General features: G+C 46.0%; 1 protein-coding gene and 1 pseudogene across 8 annotated transcripts in view; both read right to left on the reverse strand.

Moving 5' to 3' along the window:
- EVA1C (eva-1 homolog C) overlaps window positions 1-17,523 on the reverse strand; it is a 117,653-nt gene that overhangs the window by 4,819 nt on the left and 95,311 nt on the right. For 6 of the 8 annotated variants that reach the window (XM_055279493.2, XM_055279490.2, XM_055279496.2 and 3 more), the window contains 3 exons: window positions 15,729-15,872; window positions 9,411-9,491; window positions 6,805-6,894 (listed from right to left, as the gene is read on the reverse strand). In XM_055279493.2, coding sequence (XP_055135468.1) covers window positions 6,805-6,894; window positions 9,411-9,491; window positions 15,729-15,872 — 315 coding nt within the window. Of the gene's footprint in view, window positions 1-3,473; window positions 3,542-6,804; window positions 6,895-9,410; window positions 9,492-15,728; window positions 15,873-17,523 lie in introns of all 8 variants that reach the window. The other 2 variants (XR_010120794.1, XM_055279491.2) reach the window with 2 other exon arrangements.
- Window positions 13,019-14,460, reverse strand: LOC134736656 (exosome complex component RRP40-like; annotated as a pseudogene).

Consider the following 17,523-nt stretch of genomic DNA (forward strand, 5'->3'; position numbering starts at 1 on the left):
AGCTAACTTTTTATTATATTTTTTTGGTAAAGATGAGGTCTGACTTTGTTGCCCGGGCTGGTCTTAAACTCCTGGCTGAAAGTGATCCTCCTGCCTTGGCCTCCCCAAGTGCTGGGATTACAGGTGTGAGCCATGGCATCTGGTGTGAATATCTCCTGGTAAGTGCCTTGTACTTTCACTTTCATTAAGATGTCTTTCGACCTTGTGAAATTATCTGAAAAACAGGGATGAAACACTGTTCTGCTCCATCTTCCCTGCAAGCACTTGGTCTTCATCCTCCTCTATTGCCTCCCTTTTCTAGTGAATGGCCAGATAGGAACTATTGCAGGTTTTATGGGCCATATGGTCTCTGTTGCAAATATAACAGCTCTGCTATTGTAGTGCAAAAGCAACCACAGACCATATGTAAACCATCTTTCCTGCATGGCCTCTATAATCTTTAAGAAACACACATTGGGTCACATCACTGCCTGACTTAAAACGTATAGATGGCCTCTTCCCTCTCCTAAGCTATTAGGTTGGTGCAAAATTAATGGCGGAAATCGGCCGGGAGTGGTGGCTCACACCTGTAATTCCAGCACTTTGGGAGGCTGAGGGGGGCGGATCACTTGAGATCAGGAATTTCAGATCAGCCTGACCAACATGGTGAAACCCCATCTCTACTAAAAATACAAAAATTAAAATTAGCCAGGGTTGGTGGCGTGCGCCTGTAGTCCCAGCTACTTGGGAGGCTGAGGCAGGAGAATGGCTTGAACCTGGGAGGTGGAGGTTGCAGTGAGCCAAGATCACACCACTGCACTCCAGCCTGGGTAACCAAGAGAGACTGTTTCAAAAAAAAAAAAAAAAAAAAAAAAGGAATGTCGGAAATCGCAATTACTTTTGCAATAAAAGTCAAGTCCTGACCACAGCCTAGGAAGTCAGCTATGACCTGGCCCTTGTCACCCTCCCCAAGTTCAACTCCCGAGAACTTCCGCTTCCTCTCTGCTCCCCGCTCCGGCCTCCCATTCCTCACTCGTGACGCATCAGATGCCTGCACACTCTGGTGTTTCTGCATGTGCTCTTCTGTTAGCCTGGAAAGTTCTTTCCTCCCTCTTCATCCAGCACTACTAGATACCTCCCCCTGCCTTAGCCTAGCCAGGTCCCCTGTCATTTAGTCTCAGAGTATCTTGAATGTCTTCTTCACAGCCCAACTTACAATCGTCACTCACTCGCTGAGTGGGTGTCATCCTTTCTCTCCACCTAGAATGCAAGCTTCCTGAGGGCAGGGCCTGGAACCGTCTTGCTCTTTGCCAAATCCCCAGTGCCATCTCTGGCACAGAGTGGGCATTATGAAAATATTTGCTGAGTGCATAAGAGGAGGGAATTGTGGATTTAAGCACTCGGCTTGGCGCCCTGGGGATGGGGCTCCATAAATCAGTTCCCTTTTTTCCCTCTCCTCTTCTCCTGGGAGGTGGGTGTCTGGGTTCTCCTGCCAGGAGAGCTTCTCTCATAAGACTCCAGGTGCCTGTTGGCCTAGGCCTGCCTCCTGCTAAGTGAACACTCTTTAGGGCAAGTCTGCATCAACTCTGCTGAGATCCAGCCACCAGAGATGGACAACGTGGGCAATGCTTGGCAAGTCCATGGGAACGAGGCTTCCTAGTCATCTGAATCAACTAGTTTGAAGTTACAAACTCACCAGATGTTGGTCAGCTGGAATCTTAGTGATGAGCTGGTCCAACCCCTCTTGTGGCCAAGTCACTTGTGCAAAGCCGCCACTTGGCTGGGACCCCAAGCTCAGGCCAGGGCTCTCTCCATGGTCCCAGGCTTTACACTAAGGGCACGTCAACTGTTCTCTAGAATCACTTGGACTACTTTATACTTTTGTGTCTCCTTTTCCTATTCTGTATTCTGGAAAAACAAAGTTTTCCTTGTGATTGAACAGAATCTTCACACTGTGTTATTGCTAGCATTGTTCTAAATTTAGCCTTGGTTCATCCCCACCTGGAGTGAATGACTTTAATTTGGTCAGCTGTTGTATGCCCTTGGGAGCCTCCGAAGGGGGACGTATGGCCTTTAAGGCTCCTTTCCACGCTTAGATCCTGACACTTGGGGCAAACGCACGCTCCAGCTCGTTCATGTACAGATAAGACACCCAGAGGCCATGGCGAGGGTTCCCCCTGTTGGGGCCCTGTTGCTGTTGAGAGGATCAAGGCAGCAGTCAGGGCCTGAGGGTTGTCCAGAAGAAAGCACAAAGTGTACCGAGTGCTGGTCTGACAGCACTTAGGGGTGTGACAGAAACCTTCTATCATGGAACTAGAGATTGGAGACCGTGGGAACACATCCGAATCCACATCTCCGCGACAAGGTGGTGCTGATTTCCAATGGTTCTCCCTGGTGGGGGAATCACACAGCTCTGACTCTGGAGCGTGTTGTTGTGTTTCTCTTTCAGTATGAGCTTATCTGCGGCCCTAAAGTTCCTCCCTTATGGAACAATGATGCCTCCCAACACAGGACATCCCAGGCTGCAAGCCTGTCCCTTCGGCCCAGCTTCCTTACCCCTGCGCCCCAGAAGCCCACAGCAGGGCCTGCCAGAGGCTGATGACACATCTGTCACTGTCCCAAGGGGGCAGGGGCAGCGACGGAAATATTAGGCCACAAAAGGCTTGCCTGCAGGCACATATGAGGTAAACACCCAAAGCCAGATGTCAATGAAACAGTAATTAGGTGGAATAGGAGAGGTCATATTCTCATGTAAGACTGTCTAAATACATAGGCCCCTTGGGCACAATCTGCCAGGGGACAATGGCTCATGCTGAGCCATCTATTACACTGCCTTGCTAAGAACTTCCAACACACACTTACATACACAGATACACATGCACATATGCATGCACACACATGCATGCATACACACACGCACCCACACACACACATGCAGGCACACATACAGATACACACATGCACACACAAACACACATACAGATACACATACATAAAGACACACACATGCACACAGATACACACACATGCACGCACACACACGAAGGCACACATGCACACACAGACACATGCACACACATACATATACACATGCACACAGATACACACATGCACACAGATACACATGCATGCACACACATGCATGCACACAGATACACGTGCATGCACACACAGGCACACATGCAAACACATGCACGTGCAGATATGCATGTACGCATGTACACAAACACACGTGCACACACACACATGCACACACAAAAACACACACATGCACACATACAGATGCACACACATACACACAGATACATGCACACAGATACAGACACATGCACACATTGATGTGCACACATATACACGTGCACACACACATGCACACACATAGACACCTATGCACACACATCCACATGCACATGTGCACACATACACACATGCACACACACGCACATGCTCACAGACACATGCACACACATGCACACATACACATACATACACACCACTCCTTTTCCATTTCTCTAATTTCCAATGTTTTTCTATGAGCTTCCTCAGAGTCATGATCTTGATTCTAGAATGAATTCAGGGAGTAAGTCTGTGTTATTGAAATGACAGTAAATTCAAACATGCCTAAGAAGCTTTTTCAATGTTGGGGAAAACATCTCACAGATCATTCAAATGACCCCAGGAGACGCTTCACCAGGGACCCTTGGACATCCTCCTGTCCCTTCCGCCAACCTCTGTGCTTTAATATCAGGGGACAAACCTCTGGATTTTGATTTCTCATCTCCTTGTCCCCATGTACACTGGACTGCACTACTGTGTCAAAGCTACTTGCAGCCTGACCTGGGAAATGTACTTTTGGATTCACTCCATTTGCCACCTATTTGGGTGGTTTGGGCTGGAAACTGCCCTGCTCACACTCTTGGCTCCCAGCTGCTTCTGCTTTGGGGGTGCCTAGAGACCGCAGCTCATCCCGTGGGTCACATCCCCACAGTGGGGCCGGGATGTGACTGATAGTTGTCTGGGCACCTCTCTCCAGCAGCAGTGAGGATGGAGCTCCGCACTGTGTGACATTGGCTGGTGGCCACTGCCTGTTTAGGTCGAAATGGCCCAGCCTGATGTCCACATGCATCGCTGTGCACACTGGCCTGCAGACCCCCAAGCATGTGCTGCATGCTTCCCACCTTTAGAGTGGCCACCCAGACAGCAACACAGACACACCAAGAAAACCCACAGGCAAGCCCAGAGGTGCCCATTCTACTAGGGCCTTGTGAGCCTCTGTGATTTGAGTCACAAGCTTCTTGTGGTGATTTCATTTAGCTAACATCCAACACAGTGCATTTAGAGACTCTTTCTCTTGGACATTATATGGAGGAGTGGTCATGGTTTGCTGAGATAAATGTCCCCAAACACCCCTCAATAAAATCAAATAACAGCTCATCAAGTCTTTACATTTTAAAAAAAATGGACATCTTATAAATAGCAAATATTGGATGACAGTAAGGCACAGGAAAAAGCTCCTAAGCCCAGGTCAGCAGTCATCATTCAATTGTTCCTTAATTACTGACTGTGCACCTGTTCTGTACCAGCACCGCATCCTAGATGCAGGGATACCACATGAAATAAGATGACAAAGCACTTGACCCTGTGGAGCTGAGCCACTAGCAGGAGAGATAGTCACTAAACGAATATCTCTATCCTGTGGTTTCTGGGAATGACAATCACATAAACGGATAGAAAGGGATGGAGGAAAGCTAATTTAGACAACTCAGGATCATAGTGGGGAGGTGGTTGTATCCCTCAAAATTCAGAGTAGCTGGAGTGCAAGCCTTGTATTAGCTGAGCCTGAATCCTGGCCCTGCCGCTGTCCATGGTGTCCTCAGGCAAATGGCTCAACTCCTCTGACCACCAGCTTCAAGTGCAGAACAGGGGATCAGAGTCCCATCTCTCAGGGTTGTTGCTATGGACGGAATTGTGTTCCCCGCAGTTCACTCATTAGGAGCTAATTAAGGTTAAAGGAGGCCGTAAGGGTGGAATCCTAATCTGATAGGATTGGTGGTTTTATAAAAAGAAGAGATGTCTCTGTCTCTGTCTCTCCCCCTCTCTGCCATGTGAGGACAAGTAAGAAGGCTGCTGTCCGAAACCCAGGAAGAGAGTCCTTACCAGAAAGTGATTGGTGAATACTTTGATCATGAAATTCTGGCCTCCAGAACGGTGAGGAAATCAGTGTCTGTTATTTAGGCCATCTGGTCTCAGGTACTTTGTTATGGCAGCTGGGCTGGCTAAGGCAGTTGTTGAGAGGAATGGACAAGGTAGTTGGGGTAAAGCACACAGCAAGGCCACAGCTCACTGAGCGCAATGTCAGTCTCGTTCCCCTTCAATCGTTATTCTCTGTCTGGAGGATTTTCATGATGGCTTTTCTCCAAGAAGCTCCCCAGGGACTTTGTAAATATGGGGATATTTCTGACAATAAAAACCCTTACAGTTCTTAACATTGACAATGATCAGGAACAGCAAGACATGAAAATGAGAAGGTGGCTAGAAAAGAGAGGACCCACAGAAGAAACCAACAACCACACAACACACACACAGGAGGAATCCTGACGCAGGAGGACAATAGAATAGCAGGGGACCCCAAGACTGAACTCTGCATCTCATGTATTGAGATCATTCCCTGATATGGTTTGGCTGTGTCCCCACCCAAATCTCATCTTGAATTGTAGCTCCCATAATGTGCATGTGTCATGGGAGGGACGCGGTGGGAGGTAACTGAATCATGGGGTGGGTCTTTCGCATGCTGTTCTCGTGATAGTGAATTAAGTCTCATGAGATCTGATGGTTTTATAAAGGGGAGTTCCCCTGCACAAGCTCTCTTGCCTGCTACCAGGTAAGACATGACTTTGCTTCTCATTCGCCTTCCATTGAGATTGTTAGGCCTCCCTAACCATGTGGAACTGTGAGTCCATTAAACCTCTTTCCTTTATAAATTACCCAGCCTCAGGTATGTCTTTATTAGTGCATGAGAACAGACAAATACATTCCCTAAGCCTCTATTTTCCTCTGGGACAGGCTTACCCCAAATAGCCCATCTTTGCAGGCCTTGAATAGTAATACTGTTATGTGTTATATTAACATGTATTTTACTGAAGGTCTCTGGTTTTTGTCTCTCTGAACATAGGCAGGCATGGCTGAAACTTGCAGATGACATTCCAAAATGCGTTCTATCTTAAGATAAGCAGAGAGGGTGGTAAGGAAAAATTGTACATACCTTCCCCTCAATGAAGAGGTCCCCACGGTGTGGCAGGCCTTGGTATAAGCCTTTTGGCTCTGCTAATTCATGAGGGCTGAGTCTGATTGATCCTCACGGGGCAGACTAACAAGGGAATCCTTGACAACCATTAGGAATAACACTCATGACCCAGAAAGTGGCTCTGTCTTCATGGGGCATGATGTGTCTTGTTTACTAAATGACCTTCTGGCTCATTTTTCTTCCAGTCAGGGTTGGAATTCAATAATCTTAGTTCCTTCCTGAATTTTAGAGCTGGGAAATGCCTCGGGTTTCTACTTTTCAAAAGCGAAAAATATCTGTGGAGCTCAGCTCCTAAATAGTGTGACTTTGTCTGTTTATGTGGTTTTCTTGCTGACTGCCTGGTTGCGACTATGCCTGAACTCAGGCCTCTGTGTTTCTGAATCTTAGAAGCGGTGGTTGGCATGTCAAACTTGAAGTCATCGTCCTTTAGTTATCTGAGTGCTATAATTGAACAGCACATTTATTAACAAGACTTTAGTAAATCCATCAGCATTCTAGGAAGCTTTGATTCATTGACCTACCTCTAATGTAAGCAAAGGCTGCCAGAGAGTTGCTAACAAGAATTCCATCTTTCCTCAGAACCTTCGATCCGCTTGGGTCGAAGTTTATACCTGTTTCATGAAAAATGCAAGACCAATTAATCACAGCTGTTCATAGTACGCCTATTCTAAGAGACCCCTGCTGCTCCTACCCCAGGGACCGCCGGAATTATTAAAAGTCACAGAAATCAAACAAATGGGCCTCTGACTAAATTACAGAAGATTAACCCAGGAAGAACACTTATTAAATAGTAAGCAGTCCCCCAAAATATTAAAGTACAAAAAGGATTAGAAATTGTTTTAAGTGTTGGTTCCAACTTCAGGTGCTGGTCTTCCACTCCACTGTGGAAGGGAACAAATGGATTTTCCCATCCTAAAGACAGTGACATTCATCAACCCCTCAGAGGCTTAATAACATCTCACTGTATTTATTTATTTATTTATTTATTTATTTTTGAGATGGAGTTTCACTCTTGTTGCCCAGGCTGGAGTGCAATGGCGCAATCTTGGCTCACTGCAACCTCTACCTCCTGGGTTCAAGCAATTCTCCTGCCTCAGCCTCCTGAGTAGCTGGGATTACAGGCACGTGCCACCACGCCCAGCAAATTTTTGTATTTTTATTAGAGATGGGGCTTCACCATGTTGGCCAGGTTGGTCTCGAGCTCCTGACCTCAGGTGATCTGCCCGCCTCAGTCTCCCAAAGTGCTGGGATAACAGGCGTGAGCCTCTGCTCCCGGCCAATAATATTTCACTTTAAGCATGGAGTTGCTGTCTGCTGTGTGGCCAGAGATAAAACAAGCCTCCATTACAGAGGGAGGTTGTATTGGGCTACTTTTTTTGGAAACAACAGCAAAATGTGGGGCAAATCTGCTTTTAGATCCTGGTTACACTGCTGGATGGAGCTTAGCAAGCCTGTGATGGGGTATCCTGGTAGCTTGGGGGACTCCTAGCCATGTCAGACAGGACAGATGCCTTTAAGGAGAGACGGCACAGCGCTGGCTCTCAGGACCCCACTGCAGGGGGACCAGGCTCTTTATGGATCGGGTGGGAGCCCTGTTAGGAAAAGAAGTGGAAGCTGGGTGCGGTGGCTTACGTCTGTAATCCCAGCATCTTGGGAGGATGAGTTGGGTGGATCGCTTGAGCCCAGGAGTTTGAGACCAGCCAGGGCAACATGGCAAAGCCCTGTCTTTACAAAAATAATAATAATAGTTAATTAATTAGTTAATTTTTTTAAAAAAGAGAAGTGGAGCTAAGGAACACAGAGCCTGCCAGAAAGCCAAGGTGGCCAGCTAGAAGGACACAGGAGAACATTACCAATAGTTCTCTCTGAGCTTTTGGACTAGGGGTGCTTCATGTGGTTTTCATATCAAACATACTTTACTTTTATACTTAGGGGGGAAAGACCTAATACATATAATAAAGGTAACACAAGACAAAACTCTCACCATAGCCTAACATCTTAGATGCTCTACTGGGTCTCTGCAGTTTCTATTAGGGACCCCATGGGTTTGAATTCCATTCTAGATTTGATAAGAAAATCCAAATGCTTAACCCCCTCAACCCCCTACTCCTCCACCCCATTTACAAAAGCCAAGTGAAAACTAAGGAGGGGCTGGGTGCAGTGGTTCACACCTGTAATCCCAGCACTTTGGGAGGCCAAGGCGAGGAGAACACCTGAGGTCAGGAGTTCGAGACCAGCCTGACTAACATGGTGAAACCCCGTCTCTACTAAAAACACAAAAATTAGCCAGGTCTGGTGGTGGACACCTGTAATCCCAGCTACTTGGGAGGCTGAGGCAGGAGAATCGCTTGAACCCGGAGGCAGAGGTTGCAGTGAATGGAGATTGCGCCATTGCACTCCAGTCTGGGCGACAAGAGCAAAACTCCAAAGAAAAAGAAGGAAAGGGCAGGGCAGGGCAGGGCAGGGAGAAAGAAAGAGAGAGAGAAAGAAAGAAAGAAAGGAAAGAAAGGAAAGAAAGGAAAATAGCAAGAGAGAGAGTGGGAGGGATGAAGGAAGGGAGGGAGAGAGGAAGGAAGGGAGGGAGGAAGGAAGGGAGGAAGGAAACTAAGGAGGAAGGTGACGTGTACAGAGGTACAGAGGCCCTCAGGTCCTAGCTGGCCCTGGGCCACAAGAGTGAAACTCCAAAGAAAAAGAAAGAAAGGAAGGAAACAAGCAAGCTAAGGAGGAAGGTGGCACGTACACAGGTACAGAAGCCCTCAGGTCCTAGCTGGCCCTGGCGCCTACGCAGCTTCCAATGGGCTCAGCTTTGCAAAAAGCTCATTATGTAACCCAGGAAGCCCAAATTTATTTCTGAGCAGATGTCTTTTCAAAGTGATTTTCCTTTTAGGAAGTGAGAGGAGAATGAAGGGGAGGTTTATCCTACTTCTGGTTTTAAAAAAGTCAAAACAAAATAAAATAGTGTTCATCTGCAACTATTGGCCAAAGCACTATCATCACCAGACGGGTACCTCAAACACACCTCCTGACAGCCCCTTCCATTCTAACCAAGGTGTGCCCAACTGTGGTCACCCAGGAGCTGTTTACCTTTACTTAAAGAGAAATGCTGGTAGTAAGCCATAAAAATTACCATATTCACCATCTTTCTGCTTCAAAGAAGGTTTTAGATTAGCAATGGCTGGATCAATCGCTGTGAGTATGTTCTTGGGAACTAAAAGCCAAAAAGAAATATTTTAAATTCGTGGTATATTTTTAAAATGTGTACTCTTAATATATTTTTAAATGCAATGTAGATAAGATTTTACAATCACTTTCCAAATCAGTGCAAGAATCACTCACTCTTCCTATTAAATACACATACATACACACAACCCAATGGTATCCACGTGATTATCAAATGCTCTAGAGAGGTCATTTTAGGCCCATTTTGCAATATTAAAAAAAATGGAGACTAAAAACAAGATATGGTATATCCATCCAGCAGAATATACCTCAGTAATAAAATGGAATGAAGGCCCGGCATGGTGGCTTACACCTGTAATCCCAGCACTTTGGGAGGTCGAGGTGGACAGATTACTTGAGGTCAGGAGTTCGAGACCAGCCTGGCCAACATGATGAAACCCCGTCTGTACTGAAAATACAAAGTTAGCTGGGCGTGGTGGCACACAGCTGTAATCCCAGCTACTTGGGATGCTAAAGCAGGGAGAATTGCTTGAACCTGGGAGGCAGAGGTTGCAGTGAGCGAAGAACGCACCACTGCATTCCAGCCTGGGTGACAGAGTGAGACTTCATCTCCAAAAAAAAAAAGTGAAGTACTGATAACGATACATGCTACAACGTGGATGAACCTCTGAAACATCACATTCAGTTAAAGAAGCCAACCATGCACACACACACACAAAACCATCCATTGCCTAATTCCATTTGTACAGAATATTCAGAAAAGGCAAATCTAGAGACAGAAAGTAGATGTGTAGATGCGCGGTTATCTGGGACCAGGGGGGTGGGAATGGGGCAGTGACGGCAAATGGGCATAAGGGAGCTTCTGGGCATTGTGAAGATGTTTTAAAACTGGAGGGTAGTGATGGTTGCACAACTCTAAATTTACTAAAAATCATTGCATTGTATTCACGTGTAATAGAATTTTAAGGAAAATAACACCTCAATAGAGTGGTTAACTCTAGGCTGGGCATGATGGCTCATGCCTGTAATTCTAGCACTTTGGGAGGCTGAGGCAGGTGGATCACTTGAGGTCAGGAGTTCAAGACCAGCCTGGCCAACATGGCGAAACCCCATCTCTACTAAAAAATACAAAAATTAGCCGGATGTGCTCACTTGAACCCAGGAGGCAGAGGTTGCAGTGAGCTGAGATTGTGCCACTGCACTCCAGCCTGGGCGACAGGGCAAGACTCTATCTCAGAAAAAAAAAAAAAAAAAAAAAAAAAAATGGGGTGGTTAACTCTGAAGATGAGCTTCCCTGGACTTAGTAAAGCAAAATGACTGTGACCAACTCAAAATCCACTATCAAACTCTCCCAGCACCTGCTCTTCTGCTTTCTACCCCAAGCTCTTTGCCTCTGTGTTTCCATCGTAAATCTGGAAAGAATTCGAAGACCCTGTGCTAAAGTGATTTGCTAAATATTATCAGAAAGGACTACAGAAAGATGCAGAGAGGATGGCAGCGTGACCGACTCCTCTGAAGGTGGTTTCAGACTCTGCCGAACTGACCCTAAGAATAAGCCCTGGGATGTCAGAATCCCCAGGCAAAGCAGCCGGCAGATGACAGCACCCGCTGAAACAGAGGGCAGAGCAAGAATTCTGCAGGCCAAGCACACTGCCGCAGGCTGGGAGGAGGAAGTGGAAACTGAATATTCCTGCTGCATAAAATTGCTTATTTTTGTTTGTTCCTCAGCCCAGCTGAGATCTCGGAGAAGTAGCAACAGGAAATGGAAAGAAAGCTAAAACAAACTGCAAATTCAATTGCACTGCTTTTTTAAAAAAGAACAAGTGAGGCATCTTCAGCAGCAAGAAAACCTTGTTTCCACTCTCGGAGGGCGTAACTAAATTCTTCTGGGGATGTCCCAGGATCAACAACCACAGGACATTCCTAGATTGTGAGTTTTCCATGTACAGGAGGCCCTGGCACCTTCGTGCCCATCAGCAGCAAGGGAGACTTTCCAGGGAGGCCCGGTGAAGTTGCTGGAGGTGGCTGATGATTTCCAGGGCCTCGAGGAATGTCCCTTGGCTGTCCTCGGGGCACACCACTGATCCTGGGACCATGGCAGCTCCGGAGAGCTGAGCTGAGCTGCTGCAAAATGCTTTCTGCTTTAATTACCTCGCATTCATTTCTGGGCCCTGAGAAGGATGCAGTAGCCTAGGAAGTGTCAGCTCTCCCTGCCAGGAGTGGTACTTCTTTCTCATGTCTGCCTCTTGGCTTGCTCTCAAACTATGGCTTCAGGAGGGCCTTGGCTCTTGGCAAATGCCAGAGGCTTTAAAGTTTGAGAAAGAATCAGAATTTTGTAGAGGAGCTCAGAGAGGAAGGGCATTCTAGGATGCACTTTGCAGAATAACCAGGCAGTGAAAAGGTTAAATTGGCTGTGTATGACACAGGCCACTGCAGGGAATGTGCCCCTCTACTATGTGAAAATGGCTCCGATATCCGGAGAATCTTTTAGGACCTTTAAAATCACCGTTGTCAACACACTTGTCAGATTTTTGCATCTCCTTGTTTCAAACTGGTTCAGAATGAGGTCGGGGACTGGGGTGTGATTGTTCACGCACCCGCTCCACTTCCGATATGTTGGTGAAAACACTAGGAACCACCCTTCATGGAGCTCCTACTGTGTGCAGGACCCTGTTCTCAGCAGTTTAAACCAGGGTCATCTTCCTCCTCATCAACACCTTTCCTCTTCCACTCAGCAACCTCAGCATCTCGGCCCCTAGTGTGCAACTAGTGTGCATACCCTAGTGTTCACCCTACAGTATGGTTCTCTTTGGAAGACTTAAACCACCATCCCCAAGCTGAATTAGGCCCCCTCCACTGTTACAGTCTTCTGCCCTTTTCTAAAATAGCATTTGTCACAATAGGTCGTGATGATGTGTCTGGCCATTTGATTAATGCTTGCCTTTCTCCCTCAACTGCTCACCCCAGGAAAACAGGACCGTGTCTCTTTTTTTTTTTTTTTTTTTTGAGACAGAGTTTCACCCTTGTCACCCAAGCAGTGACGAGATCTCAGCTCACTGCCAACTCTGCCTCCTGGGTTCAAGTGATTCTCCTTGTCACAGCCTCCCAAGTAGCTGGGATTACAGGCATGCGCCACCATGCCCAGATAATTTTGTATTTTTAGTAGAGATGGGGTTTCACCATATTTTCCAGGCTGGTCTTGAACTCCTGACCTCAGATGATGCGCCCGCCTCGGCCTCCCAAAGTGCTGGGATTACAGGCGTGAGCCACCGCAACCGGCCGTGTCTCTTTGTTTATTACAAAATCCCTGGCACCCAGCACAGCTCCTGACACAAAGAACAATGTCCTGAATGAGTGACAGAAGGAAAAAAAGCTTGAACTGGGACATGTGACCCCCAGGCCCTGAAAGCTCATCTTCATCTCAGCATTAGTGATGTGGTTTGGCTCTGTGTCCCCACCCAAATCTCATAATTCCCACGTGTTGTGGGAGGGACCTGGTGGGAGGACCCTGTGGGAGATGATTGAATCTTAGGGGTGGGTCTTTCCCGGGCTGTTCTCTTGATAGTGAAAGGGACTCACGAGATCTGACAGTTTAAAAAATGGGAATTTCTCTGCACAAGCTCTCTTTTTGCCTGCCGCCATCTGCGTAAGATGGCACTTGTTCCTCCTTGCCTTCTGCCATGATTGTGAGCCCTCCTAGCCATGTGGAACTCTAAGTCCAGTTAAACCCCCTTTTTTGTAAATTGCCTAGTTTCGGGTATGTCTTTATCAGCAGTGTGAAAACGGACTAATACAATTAGCTAAGAAGAGCCTCAGCTGTAGGAACTGTTCTTGCCTCATCCTTGAAAGCACACTAGAAACTGCACCTTTAAAAAAAGTTTTAGTAAATGTTATTGTACAGAATAAAAAAATACATCATGATTCTGTAATGATTTTCTTTCCCACAAGAGCATGGGTGAAAATCCGTAACTTACTTATGAAAAGAATTAGGACTCTAATAAGATAATCTGTACCTTCATACCTTGTCTTCTGAATATCTAAATGGGGGGAAGTTCACCTGAAAAAGTTTCCCCCAGGAAACCCACGGTTTCTTGGCTCAACGGACCCATTAAAAAAGTCCACCTATATCAACTTTCTGCCAATCTGGAGAAGAGTTGTTTTCTTTCATCTAATGTCATGTGTTCACAAACTTCTAAAATATTTGCCAAAATTAAAGTCTGCTGGATGGTTTTTCCCTTAACCCATATTCTTCCATTCATTCCAAATACTATCTTCAGTGGATAGAGTATTCCCACTTCCTGTTTGATTTCACAATCTGGAGCTAACAGCTTTCTAATGAAGCCCAGCCATTTTAAAAAGCAGACCATCCTGTCCAATGACATTCATTCCATTGGCTCATCCATAGCTGTCAATACAGACCTTCTCTGGTTCCATGTCTTTATTAGCAACCACAAATTGGCCATAGATGAGATCTCCAACCTGCACATTTGGTCTGTTTCTTTTAGTTGCACCTTCAAATGCCAAGTAAGACAAAGAAACTGGCTCACTCCCTCCAACATCAACTCTGAATATATCTCCAGATTTAGCTGTCACTATGCCAGTCACCTGGTCTCCTTTCACTAGAATATACTCCGTTCCCAGGGCTACGGCGGCCCCAGCCCAGCGGTGTCTCAGCTTTCCCGGTCCCCGGCCAAAACTACACCTTATTTGGAGGCTAAAGTTCTGTTTCTTATTCAACACTCTGATGAAGAGGCCTGAAGTTACTGGAACCTCAGTGTGACCCGTGTCCAGTCTACCGTCCTCCACTCTACCAGACGAGCTATCCAAGGATGTACTCAGAGTGACCTTTTTGGCCTCTGGGGGAACCTCAGCCAAAATGGGCCCCATGCTACTTAGAGCTACTTAGATATGACAGCAGGAATAAAGACAGAGCAGGTAAAGCCATCCCTCCTGTGATGTAAGAGTGGGTGCCATTATTTTGGTAATACATTTATATAGTCACTTCATCATATCTATTGCAGCATTGATATTGCAGAGAACAACATTTTTAGTTCAGGATATAAAAGTCTAAGGATGCAATGGAATATTATTACACCACAAAAAGAAATAAAGTACTGAGACATGCTACAACATGTACGAACCTTGAAAACAGATGCTAAGTAAGGAAGCCAGACACAAAGCACTACACATTGTATGATTCCATTTCTAGGAAATGTCTAGAAGAGGCAAATCCATAAAGACAGAAAGTAGATGGGTGGTTGCCTGGGGCTGGGGCAGGTGTAATGGGTGGATCTGGGGGGCTGACTGCTAAGGGATACAGGGTTTCTTTTGGGGGGATGAGAATGTTCTTGAACTGATTGTGGTGACGGTAGCACAATTCTGTGCATATACTAAAAACCACTGATTTGTATGCTTTAACAGGTGAATTGTATGGTCTGTGGATTATATCTCAAAAAAGCTGTTGCAAACATCAAATGGCTAGGAATGTTTGGCAGGGGAAAAAGAGATTTCCAAGAGAATAGGTATCAGGTTCTTCCGTTATAATGCTCTTTGCTTTCCATTTTCTTTTATGCTCATTTCAAAAAAAAAAAAGCAGTCAACATATTAGGATTACAAACTGGAAATCCACAGTATCCTCAGAAAATAATAAACTGCTGATTTGCTTTTATGTGGCTTTATGAAATTAGAATCTAAACGAAGAAGGCATTTCATTTTATCATTTAAAGGCATCAGGAAAACAAAGTAATGCTGTCGTGTAACAATTTTTATTGTTTTAGGGTAAGCATTTGATCTGTTGACTCAACACTGTGGGCATGTAGATAAAATAGCTGTTGGCAGTACAGCGAGTTAGTCATTTAGGGCCTAAAAGCAGAACTGGAAGGTTAAATAGGAGACACACAATATGACTGTGAACTCATATGACATCCCAATAAATTTACCCAGATGAAAATCACTGTTCTCAGTGACATCAGTTTACCCCTGTTTGGTTGTTCCTTCTCCACCCTCCCCATTGGCTGCCAATCTGATTGCTAAAGGCACCTTTACACAAATTTTGACCAAAGAAAATTCTATTGCTTATCTGACATGAATATCATAAACAAGAATAAGAAAGAAAAAAGGGCTCTCGGGTATCTGGGATGACCAAACAGCTTCAGGAGGAGCAGTGTTTGGCCTGTTCTGGGCAAACTCCTGCCGTTCACATGGTCACCACCCTCCCCCAAAAGAGGCAGTGTCTTCAGGCAGCTGGTCGGGGGTGTGTTCTTACCACATGCGTAGGTCACAGTGAGGTATTTTTTCACGCCTGGCAAACAGGGGCTTCCAAAATGGTGATTGTTGACGATGATTTTGCATCTCTGCTTCCCATAGCACCTTCGGGATAGGACTTGCAAAGCTGAGTAAGACAAGCAATCTGAAAGGCAGGAAACACCCAGAACTTCACGTTGCATCCCACACAGGGACACCACATAGCCTACAGCATTCTGTGTAAATAAATATGCTGAGCTGGATTCAAATCAAATGGAGAGTTTCTCTGCTTATTTTCTGTCTCATTAAAGCACCCAATATGGGCAGAGCCAGCATCATGATCCTGTCGTAGAAGTCCCAGAGCTGGGTTTAATGCTCTGCTGGCGCCATCTTGAATTTTTTTTTTTTTTTTTTTTTGAAACTGATTCTCGTTCTGTCGCCCAGGCTGGAGTGCAATGGCACGATCTCGGTCACTGCAACCTCTGCCTCCCTGCTTCAAGCAATTCTCCTGCCTCAGCCTCCCCAGTAGCTGGGACTACAGGCGCATGCCACTATGCCCAGCTAATTTTTGTATTTTTAGTAGAGAAGGGGTTTCACCATGTTGGCCAGGCTGGTCTCGAACTCCTGACCTCCAGTGATTTGCCTGCCTCGGCCTCCCAAAGTGCTGGGATTACAGGTGTGAGCTGCCGCACCCAGTCGAAATTCTGATCTATTTTTGAACAAGGGGTTTTGCATTTTCATTTTGCACTGGTTAAAATATGAAGAACATTGAATGAAGATTCTTGGTTCTTTTATGACCTTTACCACGCTTTGAAATATTTTATTTGTTTGTTTATTTTGAGAATCAATCTCCTCTACATGAACATAAGCTCCAGGAGAGACTATTTCTGTTTTGTTCATCATCTAATTCCCACACCTCACCCACTGTAGAAGGCAAGTAAATATCTGATGAATGAATGAATGAATGAAATAAACTAATTGACATGAAGATTTGTTTTTTGGCACCCTGGCACAACATCATTAAAATCAGTAAATATCAGTTGGACACCTATGGCGGATAAGGCACTGTGCTAAGTACCATCAGAAAAAAAAAAAGTAAAAAGAGGACCAGGCACAGTGGCTCACGCCTGTAATCCCAGCACTTTGGGAGGCGGAGGCAGGCAGATCACCTGAGGTCAGGAATTCGAGACCAGCCTGGCCCACATGGCAAAACCCCATCTCTACTAAAAATACAAAAATTAGCCGGGCGTGGTGGCATGTGCCTGTAGTACCAGCTACACGGGAGGCTGAGGCACAAGAATTGCTTCAACCTGGGAGGCAGAGGTTACGGTGAACCGAGATTGTGCCACTGCACTCCAGCCTGGGCGACTGAGCAAGACTGCGTCTCAAATAAATAAATAAATAAAAACCCTACCTTGCTTTCGCAGGATTTGCAATAGAGCTAGAGAGTCAAAACACACATGTGAGAGCTGGTGTCTGATAGTGGAAACAGTGAATCAATGTCAGCAGGACACGGTGCAGACAAGAGGTGCTAGGTCAGAGGCGGGAGAGACCGCTGTGGGTGGGAGCAGAGCGGCTGGATCTTGAAAGAAAGAGCGGAAATTGGGTAGAGGCAGGCCAGAGAGAAAGCATGAACACTAAGGCAGTGCGCTAGGACGCCTGCAGGGGCTGGCCACAGGCTGGAAAGGCGGGAGTAGGCGGGGCGACCACAGCGAATGAATAGGAAATGTAAACTGGAACAAGACGGAGACGTTTTCAAAGCCTTAGCTAAGCAAGCAACAGGGAGCCTAAAGAAATGGCCTGACACTATTGTCTTT

Source organism: Symphalangus syndactylus, chromosome 5 (genome assembly GCF_028878055.3).
Source record: "Symphalangus syndactylus isolate Jambi chromosome 5, NHGRI_mSymSyn1-v2.1_pri, whole genome shotgun sequence".
NCBI classification, from domain to species: Eukaryota; Metazoa; Chordata; class Mammalia; order Primates; family Hylobatidae; genus Symphalangus; species Symphalangus syndactylus.